At 42.0% G+C, this 11,474-nt stretch overlaps 1 protein-coding gene across 1 annotated transcript; it reads left to right on the forward strand.

Moving 5' to 3' along the window:
* The first annotated feature begins 318 nt into the window (after nucleotides 1-318).
* On the forward strand, nucleotides 319-9,284 carry LOC134089153 (tripartite motif-containing protein 16-like). Its single transcript, XM_062543488.1, has 6 exons — nucleotides 319-935; nucleotides 2,228-2,323; nucleotides 2,789-3,022; nucleotides 5,382-5,541; nucleotides 7,843-7,899; nucleotides 8,081-9,284. Exons 1-6 carry the CDS (start codon nucleotides 354-356, stop codon nucleotides 8,593-8,595), a joined length of 1,644 nt encoding a protein of 547 aa, XP_062399472.1. The 5' UTR covers nucleotides 319-353; the 3' UTR covers nucleotides 8,596-9,284.
* Nucleotides 9,285-11,474: the final 2,190 nt, after the last annotated feature.

Here is an 11,474-nt window from a genome sequence, read left to right on the forward strand (position 1 = left end):
GATACAAATCCAAGCTACGGGTTCGATAGTCTGGCTATCACACTAAACACTAAACTCAATCTTTTAAGATTGAACATTCCAGTCCTGGGAGGCAGTGCTGTATTTCTACTGTACAAGAGGCAAGATCGATGGACATAGTTCAAAGGCTCTGTCTGTAGCCATTTGAATAGTTCTTCAACCAATCAGACCAACAATCCAGGTGCGCATGGTGGATAAGCTGGAGTGCTACAGTATTTGCCTACCCTAAATGCAAGGAAGTCTTTCTCAAGCTGTTGTCTACACTGAATTCAGAAGAAACGAAACTAAACGTAAGGGAGGCTTCAGCGGTTCCTGAGGTACTTGTCGGTCAAAGAATGGCAGAGGCGATTTCAATTAACCAGGATATTTTTATCTGTCCGATTTGTTTGGATCTACTTAAGGATCCAGTGACTCTTAACTGTGGGCACAGTTACTGCACGGGCTGCATTAAGGGCTGCTGGGATCAGGAAGATCCGACGGGAGTTTACAGCTGCCCACAATGCAGACAGACTTTCACTCCGAGACCTGTTTTAAACAAAAATAGTGTTGTTGGTGAGCTTGTGGAACAACTAAGGAAGACCAGAATTCAAGGTAGTGCTTCTTCTCAGTGTTATGCTGGACCTGGAGATGTGGAGTGTGACAGCTGCACCGGGAGAAAACTGAAAGCCGTCAAGTCATGCTTGGCGTGTTTGTTGTCGTACTGTGAGACTCATCTCCAGCGCCATGATGAACTCTCAGGGAAAAGACACAACGTGGTCGATGTCACAGGTCAGCTACAGGACAAGATCTGCGCTCAACACCAGAAGCTCCTGGAGGTATTTTGTCGCACGGATCAGAGTTGCGTCTGTGTGCTATGTCTAGATGAACACAAAGGCCATGAGATGGTCACAGCTGCAGCTGAGAGAACGGAGAAACAGGTAAGTACTACCAGGAAGGAGTTCAGTTGCTGATATTTTTAGTTTGACTGCTCACCCACCGTGTAATTCCACCGAGGAACACGAGCCACATAGGATTGGGTAATGTATGCCGTTTTTCCGTGTTTTCAACTGCGGTCACCGACTAGAGCTCCTGCGTAAAGATCAATGGAAACATGAACTCCACATACAGGGAACCAACCTCGGGTGCTTCGGGGCCGTGAAGGATTTGAGCAGTTTCGTCTACAGTAGGCTATGCTATATGGTTGCACAGTTATTGCAATCACAATATGATCCAACGTAATTGCCTGATAGCAAAAGCTACAAATAATCGAGTACAGTTAATTTTTGTCTCGGGGTAGCTTACAGACTTTCTAATTGGTGAGCTTCGCGGTCGGTCTGCTGTGTTGCTTGCTGGGTGTCCTCACCAATCAGGACTGACCAATTAACTGAGTCAATTCATTGAAATTAAAAGAACAATATCGCAAAACGCATTATCTGCCAGAAAAATCGAAGAAAAAAAATCGTAACTGCTATAATTCCCAAATCGTGCAGCCCTAATGCCATTGTTATACTGTGATTATTTAATTAGAGGCATATACTATTTTTAGATAATTATGTTTATGTATCCTATTTGTTATAATCAAATAGGCTACTGTAAGTGTATGGTTGTGAATATGTGCAGTAGCCTAGGCCTACCATTTTGGGTTCCCAGTCATATTGGCACATACCAATTTAGGCTAATTGACTGACTTTATTTAAAGCAAGGTTTTTTGACAATGGGTCAACTTACTTTTTTGATAAAGTTTTTGTTGACTGTGTGCCGAACCGCGTGTTTCAGCCCATGTTTCACAACAAGTGGTCATTAATTATTATTATTATTATAAGGAGCCCCAGGGCAGGGTTCATATTGTGCTTTTTGAAAGGAAAACCTTTCTAATCATTAGGAATCAAATTATATTACTTAAATGTTTCTTTCATAAGATACAAAGAATAGTGTGTTGAACCAGTTATTACTGATCCCATCAGTATACCAGTTATTACTGATCCCATCTGCTCCTTTTGCCAAGTAAATATTAACACAGTCGGGGTCATGACTGAGTATATGGTATCTCTCCTAATATAAGTCCCAATAAAGAGACTGCTTCCTCAGTGGTTTCCACAGATTCTGCACAGAAACAGGCTTCTTAATGACTAATTTCACATCTGAATTCATGTGAGGGTTGAATTACTATTGAATATCCAGTGTACAGTAAGCACTATGTGTAGTCTGGTATTGTCACTGTGTCATTTAGAAAGAGATGGAGGAGACCAAGAGGAAAGTCCAGCAGACACTCCAGGAGAGAGAGAAGGAGCTGCTGGAGCTGAGGAAGGCTGTGGAGACTCTCAAGGTGAGTACTGAGAAAACTATAAACCCTTTCAGCTGTATAGATAAACAGGTGCGTTCCACAGGCATTCCTGGTAGCACAGTTCATAACATTGAGCTGATGGTAACTTGTTAAGAAATAAAACTTTAGTTCTGACCAAAGGAGAGAACAGCAGCAGTCTGCTATGTTAGTGCTCATCTAACGGTAGCCAGTTGGTACATACAGTAGCTGTGCAGTGTAAAACTTCCCCCCAACGCCTTAAGAGATGCTACTGTACCTGAGTGTTTTGCTACGTCAGAAAGTATGAGCGCAGGGCTGAGCCAGGTGATCAACACAACGCAGTTTACACTCAGTCACTGTTCTTGTCCAGTCTGTAATGCTGAGTCACTTTTCAGTTCCTCTGTGCCACGCTGTGGGCAACAAGCTGTGTGGAAGAGCTGAGTCAAGGCTGCTTTATATGGACCCTCCTCTTTGTGTGTCTCCAAACAGAGCTCTGCACAGACAGCAGTGGAGGACAGTGAGAGGATCTTTACTGAGATGATCCGCTCCATTGATAGAAGGCGCTCTGAGGTGACAGAGCTGATCAGAACTCAGGAGAAGGCTGAGGTGAGTCAGGCTGAAGGACTCCTGAAGAGACTGGAGCAGGAGATTGCTGAGCTGAAGAGGAGAGATGCTGAACTGGAGCAGCTTTCACAAACAGACGATCACATCCATTTCCTTAAGGTAAATGTAGATGGAGTTTTGGATTGTACACAAAAGGATTAAACTGTCATACAGTTGGTAGCATACCAATTAAAATACCTCATTTATCTGTTTTCAGTTCAATAGTCTTGTATTCACTGCAAAAGCTCTATTAATTGTACATTGCCATGGCTTGTAATGCTAAGCCATTACAATAGTAATTTTGACAATCCTTATTATTGACATTCATATATATGTAGAAAATAATTTGGCTGACTCTGACTTTGGCTGGCAGAATTGAGCAAGTCCCCTGCAGAAGATCCATGTCAGACTAAAGGGTAAACCAGACCAGGGGTGCGTTTCCCGATAACGATGGATAGACACTCTTACGAGGGTTTTCTACGATTCATCTTAAGATCGATCATTTGGTTTTGCCGACTGTTTCCTGAACATGCTCGTAGCGTGAATGCGCGTGCACTGATCTTACGATGCTCTTAAGGGGAGCTGTCCACGAGAAAAGTTCTGAAATATCCCCTAATTTGATTGATGGTGATGTCAGGTGACTGCACGTCACAGCTAAGCCTACCGTCTGAACTTCGGATCTATACATTAATTCACATCAATACGAGAATAGAAAACCTTTGACATCTACATGTAAGCATTCCAAGTAGCCTAGGCCATATACCACACACAGGCATACTTTTTATTATTTAACATTAGATTGTTGCCCCGTTTTTATGTTTGTTAGATAGGATATGTAACATATTAGGCTTCGGCTAGCTTACTCCTACATCGTTCATGCCAGTTCTTTGCTAACCTACTTGTGAGAGCACGGTGCTGCCTGTGCAATATGTTTCGAGGTGTCACGTTTGAATAAAGAGGTTGATAAGAAAATGAGGAAATGTGTAGGCTTAAAGGGATATTCCGCCATTTTTGGAAATACGCTCATTTTTCACCTCCCCTCGAGCAAAACAATCGATATTTACCTTGTTCCCGTTCATCCAGCCATTCTGTGAGTCTGGCGATACAACTTTTAGCTTCAGCCTAGCATAGATCATTGAATCGGATTAGACCATTAGCTTCTCGCCTGCTAGCTTCATGTTTAAAAGTGACTAAGATTTCTGGCAATTTTCCCATTTAAAACGTGTCTCCTCTCAAGTTAGAAAGTGCAATAAGACCAACTGAAAATGAAACCTGGCGTTTTTCTAGGCTGATTTGACATGGAACTACATTCTCATCTGGCGTAATAATCAAGGCAACTTGCAAACGTACCATAGGCGCAGTGATATCGTACGCAGCATCTGAAAATAGTCCCCATAGACAACAAGCAGTAGTAGTGCCAGTAGTTTGCAAGTTGCCTTGATTATTACGCCAGATGAGAGTGTAGTTCCATGTCAAATCAGCCTAGAAAAATGCCAGGTTTCATTTTCAGTTGGTCTTATTGCACTTTCTAACGTGAGAGGAGACACGTTTTAAATGGGAAAATTGCCAGAAATCTTAGTCACTTTTAAACATGAAGCTAGCAGGCGAGAAGCTAATGGTCTAATCCGATTCAATGATCTATGCTAGGCTAAAGCTAAAAGTTGTATCGCCAGACTCACAGAATGGCTGGATGAACGGGAACAAGATAAATATCGATTGTTTTGCTCGAGGGGAGGTGGAAAATGAGCGTATTTCCAAAAATGGCGGAATATCCCTTTAAATAACATAGCCTAGGCTTAGATTCTGACGCAGTACAGACTATAGCCACATATTCCTTTCTGTGTTTTTACCTCATAAGCCTAATAAAAATAAATAAATAAAAGGCTACACAAAAAGATAATGGCAAACTTTTCTGGCGACGTCTCGTTTCCTAACTTGTTTGTAGGCTATTTTTGTCCGGTTTTGATAACATCATTATGTCCATTGAATGAATGCTATTTTGCATGCTAAAATCTGAATCATCACAAGTAAATACAATAAAGAATGGTAACGTAAGTTGGATCATTATAATCTTAGTTGTAATCCCCCTGCATATCCTGCTGGTGACTCCACTGAGGCATAGCGTTACGACGCTCTTAGTCAGCAACGAGAACTCTGGAACACTCGTAGATCTACGAGTGTTTTCACGATGCTCTTAAGTTAAGATGGTTTCGGGAAACAGTCGGCAAACCTTAAGACGGTCGTAAGAGGGACTTTACGATCATCGAAGGCTTACGATGCTTTCGGGAAACGCACCCCTGAACTTTAAATTTGGGTTGCTATCCAGTCATCTCTCTCTCTCTCTCTCTCTCTCTCTCTCTCTCTCTCTCTCTCTCTCTCTCTCTCTCTCTCTCTCTCTCTCTCTCTCTCTCTCTCTCTCTCTCTCTCTCTCTCTCTCTCTCTCTCTCTCTCTCTCTCTCTCTCTCTGTGTCATTTGTAGAAATTTCAGATGGTCAGCCCTCAACCTCAGTCTGAAGATTTGTCTGGCATCTTTGTCAGCCAAAGCTTGTCTTATGAGGCTGTGAAGAAATCCGTCTCCACACTGAAGGGGCAGTTGGAGAACTTCTTAAAATCGGAAGTCATGAAGATCTCTGCAGCAGGTTGGTTACATAGATATTCATGAGAAAGGAGAAAAGGTCACATAACAATGAAATGTATGCAAAGTGCAGGCTTTTCACCATTTCTGTTATGAGTTATAAGCAGAGGTCTGGCGTCAGAAAGTAAAAGTCCTGCCACATTTGTGTTCCAACCATTCACTTAATCAGCTGATTCTAATTAATATAACTCTTAAGCCATCCAATCATCTAATTAGTGAAATCACCTGTGTTAAAGTGTAACTGCGGCGGAAATTGACCTAAGGGTGTTTTTCTGAAAGAGTTATGCGACTGTTTCCTTATCCTGTTTGACAATGTGTGGTATTGGTGATGTTTTCACAAGTGAAACCACCAGCCCCTACAGTACATCTGAAGATGTTCAGAAGCTTCTAATGAGGAGACGCATCACTCCAAAACTCGTTCACAGAAAGCCATGTGGTTAGCTTGTTATGCCAATATGGCAGTTGTCTACACATACTGCCCCATCCCTGTCTTTTGCAATCTGGAGGTGCTTGTTTTATCCATTGGTTTTATCGTGTTGCAGTCTATTAATTAGGCAACTTTCCGCATGAGGTGGGCTTAGATTTGGAAACACATTACATCTACATTTCAGGAAGGGTCATCAATGGTAACAGATAAGGTAATGATGATCATCTTTCTTTATTATTGTTAGCACTTCCTCAAACTAAGCGGCGTTTATAGACCTCTGAAGTTCGCCTACAAAAAAGCTACGCTATAAGGAGATCCAGTATCTTGAGATTTTTTCTATGGGAAAATAACATGGGGATTTGCAATTATCGCACCTGTTAAACTCTCACGGGGATGATGACATTGGAAATGCAGATGTTTTTCGCTACACAGTTTTGTCCACTGCCGTCTGGTGCATACTGTGATCTTCGGGAGGTGAAGACGGCACACTTTGATCTTTGCTACCCCAGAGCTAACTTACAATGCAACTTGCCATAGGCAGTTAGCTTCAATTAAAGGGATAGTTCGGATTTTAAGACACGAAGTTGTATGGGTTCCCTGTCAGCAACGTAGTGCATCAGCACTGACTTACCCCCGACAGCGTCCTGTGAGCCGAGATCCAGCCGGTTTTTGATCGTTTTTGATGCCGGACTATTTTCTTCAGCAAGTTTCTGGGGTCACGAAAGTAAAGTGTTTTTCTTCTCAAAACCATATGCGTTCAACAGAGTGATATATTTGCACCACAAAAACGTTGTCCAGCTGTCAGTAGCGCGCAGTGATAGGAATCGCGAAAAATAAGTAAGTGATAACGAGGTTTGAATTTTTCCTGGACAACGTTTTTGTGGTGCAAATATATCACTCTGTTGAACGCATATGGTTTTGAGAAGAAAAACACTTTACTTTCGTGACCCCAGAAACTTGCCGGACTACTTTCTTCAGCATCGAAAACGATCTAAAACCGGCTCGATCTCGGCTCACAGGACGCTGTCGGGGGTAAGTCAGTGCTGATGCACTACGTTGCTGACAGGGAACCCATACAACTTCGTGTCTTAAAATCCGAACTATCCCTTTAACTCCCGGATCTCCTTATATGGGCAAAGATGGCAGCTTTGGATCCTTTTTGTAGGCGAACTTCAGAGGTCTATTTGGAGCTGTCATTTTCTTAAGTGAGCCGCGGGAATTTCAGTTTCAAATGAGCTTCTAACGCTAGACAAATGCCTTTATATCATTTGATCACCTTGTACCCAAACCATCTCGAAATGAAGGAGCCATTTGTCCTCCACTTACTTACAAGCTCCTTGGTCTGCGGGACTCATGTTTCGCGCTGTAGGGGATTTAAAAAAAAGTGACGTGAGTGAAAGGGCGGTGCCGGGGCTGTGTGTGTGAGCGGGGGTCAGAGAGATGCGGCAGAGTTACGAAGTTGCGTGGCTGTTATTTCAAATAGCGCAGCATATTTTAAACTAATCGGTTAACCGGTTTCAACTGGCTAATGAGGCTCGGTGGTCGGTCAAGAAAATGTGTAGTTTGTACATTTGTAGCCATCCCTAGTAAGAATGAGACGCTTGTTTTTTTTAAGTGCGTTTGTAGATTAGCCTACATGAGAGGATGATAAATGCTCTTTCTATCCTGAAGATCTGTCAGGCATGGATTACTGAACGGGTCTGCCGGGCCCCCAAATCCCCCTTCTTCCATCTTAGCTGGAGTGCTTTTTTGTGCCTCTGCCTAGGGGCTCAGTGGCTTATAATTTGTTCATGAGATCAGTGATGATTGAATGAGTGCATCTCCATCTTTACTTTTCGTTTCAAGTCTGGTTAGTTGAAATACATGTTTCTTTCTCAGTGTTTGATGTCCAGGCTGTTTTGACTGAGCCAGTAACCAGAGAGGATTTCTTAAAGTGTAAGTTTGGTTTGGTCTACATACACTGAGACAAACATGTACACACACACACACACACACACACACACACACACACACACACACACACACACACACACACACACACACACACACACACACACAATAATGTAATACTCAAATACAAGTTGTGTGTATCCTGTTTTCTCTTCTCCTCCATTAGATTCCTGTCACTTCACACTGGATCCAAACACAGCAGACAGAAGCCTCCATCTGTCTGAGGGGAACAGGTGGGTGGAGAGGAGAGCTGAGCGCCAGTCATATCCTGATCATCCAGAGAGATTTGATGTGTGGGAACAGGTGCTGTGTAGAGAGGGTGTGTCTGGACGCTGCTACTGGGAGGTGGAGTGGATTGGGAAGGTTGCTATAGCAGTCTCATATAAAAGCATCAGCAGGAAAGGATGGTATGATGAGTGTAGGTTTGGATTTAATAATCAATCCTGGAGGCTGGGACTATCCGGCCGCAGCTCCTCATTCAGGAATAATAATAAAAAGACTAAACTCCCTCTAGTGACCAGCTCCAGAATAGGAGTGTATGTGGATCACAGGGCAGGAACTCTGGCCTTCTACAGCATCTCTGACACAATGACCCTCCTGCACAGAGTCCAGAACACATTCACTCAAACACTCTACCCTGGGTTTTATATAAATACTAGTGCATCAGTCAAGCTGTTGTGACCCACACGGTATGCAGCAGGACAGAAATGTAAAAAAAAACAAAACAGATACAGATAGATGCTGTTATCACATCCACACACACACACACACACACACACACACACACACATTCCATCTCATTAGCACACATATAAGCCACTCACATGTGAAGATCTGTCTGTTGCCTCTGAGCTGCCTGAGACTGTGTTTTTGAGATAAACAAAATACCAAATCCACTCCCTCATCTCTGGACCCCAGCAGATATTAGCTTCTGCACCTCTGCACCTCTGCTGGAACACTCATCAGCACACCAGACATAAGCTATTGGGTGGGAAGTGTGATGATTAGCCCAGTGTATCTGATCCTCCCCCACAACCCATTTCCCCTCCTCCCCCAGGTTTTTCAGGCTTTCAATCCCTCTGTAATTGGGCACATGTCTGATTGAAGGGCTACTGTGAAACTATTTAGATTGGAGTGAATTATCATAAATGTCATAAATCTTTATGAGAATGTTATCAGCAGACGTCATTAAAATAACATACTGTATATAATATTTTTATTTAATGTGATCGCTACTTTAGAAGCTATTCCTGAAAGTGCAGAATATGCTCCTCATTGGATATGTAAATGATAACACCTGAGATTAGGAGAATAACACAAAAATGTGTGTGTGGTTTTTTTTGTATGTTTTTTTATGTTGTTTGTTTCATGTTTGGTGTATGTTCTGATCACTGGAGTGATGGCTACAAAGAAGCTGATATGTCTGTCAAACTATCTAATCAGTAGGCAATAAAAAAGAATACAAATCCACAATAATGTCAAAGTATCATGCTAATAAATGCTTTTAGAGCAATACACACCTTACAAATACACAAATGATCTTAGTTTAAAATACCTACATTTTGGACAAAAAAATGAAATGCCTTTTGTATCCATCATAATAAGTATTAAAATAAACCTGACATTCCTAATTCTTCATATCAGGTCAGAAGGTTGTGATAGAGTCAGTGTTGATAAGTTTATTATCACACACACACACACACACACACACATTGCACTTCACTATGGTCCTAGTCCCACTGTTTAGAGTTATTGATGAAGTTGCTTCTCCAGTGGAAAGGCAGCAGCCACACTGGCACTCTGTCTCCACACGGTGACAGTGCAGATCCATGGATCATTGATCAGTACAGCGCAGCAGTACAGATCACTGGTCGTTCAGCTCTTCTCGCACACACTCTCACACACACACATACTAATCAGAGAGTCCAGGGACTCTCATCTTTCAGCCACCCCCAACCTCAACCACAGAGTGGAACACACACGCACACATCAAACAAGGCTGGCAGCATGTGACATAGGCCTACCCACATTGTGGTGGAAAAATGTCCATGCTATTATATTGACATTGAGTAAAGTTGTACCCCAACCTCTGAACAGTAGGCTACAGTACTTTGAGCAGCATAACATTTAGTATTATTCAATGTGCAAAAACAGAGGTGCTGCTTACATATAAAAACGTACTGAGAGCTGTGTTGTTCACATCACCACTAGGTGGCATCACACTCCCTTTTCACAGTAGTAGGCTATTTAGACCTCCAATGTTGGTATGTTGGGCACATTTGGCTGCCAGTTCCATAAACCCAGATGTACAGTATTTACCATTTGTTTTGTTGTTCAATCATCAAAGTTGTTTTGGAATACTGGCACACTTTCTCTGGTATTGGTAACACGACACACCAGTAAATGTGTACTCCATTCAATCTAATACGCTTGTGTTGAAAGCTCCCCTTGCCTGTAAACTGAGAGAGAAAGGGGGAGACAACTCTTGTAGTCTTGTACATCCCTCATCATATTTTTTGATTCCCCGAATCAATCTGTTAACAGATGAACCTGCAAAACCGGTTTGATTGGCTGTGTCTGAAAATCTGGTCATCTGAGGTATGCTGAAAGACAGCTTTTAACAGTCATGAATCCATGAGTGCTGTTCTTATACAGTATCTCCACACACTCACATGAGCTATGTCTGAATCTCTCTCTGTTGCCTCTGTACTGTCAAATTAAACACACTGGTCTGCTGCCTGTTCATTTCTGGATGACCATAGAACAGCGATGCATTAACACCAGACCACATGGCTCTTACAGTTTTTCACAGTTGCTAGAACACCTTTTTCAGAACTCTTTACCTTTTTCTCAAAACTGTGAACACAAAACTCATTTCTCAAACTACATTCTCGAAACCCTTCAATCTTGTTGCAAAACTGAACTTTGCTCAAAACTAACTAATGGTCTCAAATCATTGAACACATCAGGCAAAATTACACTCCTGCAGAGCAGTGATAAGACAATACTGTACACCAAACAATGGAAGACACAATTTTCAGGGCAGGGTTTACGGCTCCTGGAGGAATTATATTCATTCTAATTTGAAAAATAAAATATCACAATGAAAATAAAGAATAAGGACTTATATCTATCTCTACTCATATCCTCTAGCCTATATGAAGATATAAATCAATAGTTTTGTAAGTGAACAGAAAGACAGGCCAATACAGTACTGAATATGATTTGTACTGTGATGCCACAGACTCTGATAGTACTGTAAGTATGCAATACTGTAATATTGTATTGTGCCTAAATTTAGACTTACTTGGACATACTGATAACTCAGCTCTTTCACTCTCTCAGATTTGAGCTCAAAGGGTAAGTGTGTAACAGTGGATGTTCAGTGATTACTGTACTGTATGATACAGTAATGGACATTTATGCTATGTCTCTTCTATAGTCTGAATCTTTGGATTATTGACGCCACAGAGAAACCACTGATGTTGGGTTGGACCATGAAGTCCTGCTTCTCTCATTGGCATTCCATGAACCAGAACATGGTCAATGATTGTTGCCCA

Source organism: Sardina pilchardus, chromosome 8 (assembly GCF_963854185.1).
Source record: "Sardina pilchardus chromosome 8, fSarPil1.1, whole genome shotgun sequence".
NCBI lineage: Eukaryota > Metazoa > Chordata > Actinopteri > Clupeiformes > Clupeidae > Sardina > Sardina pilchardus.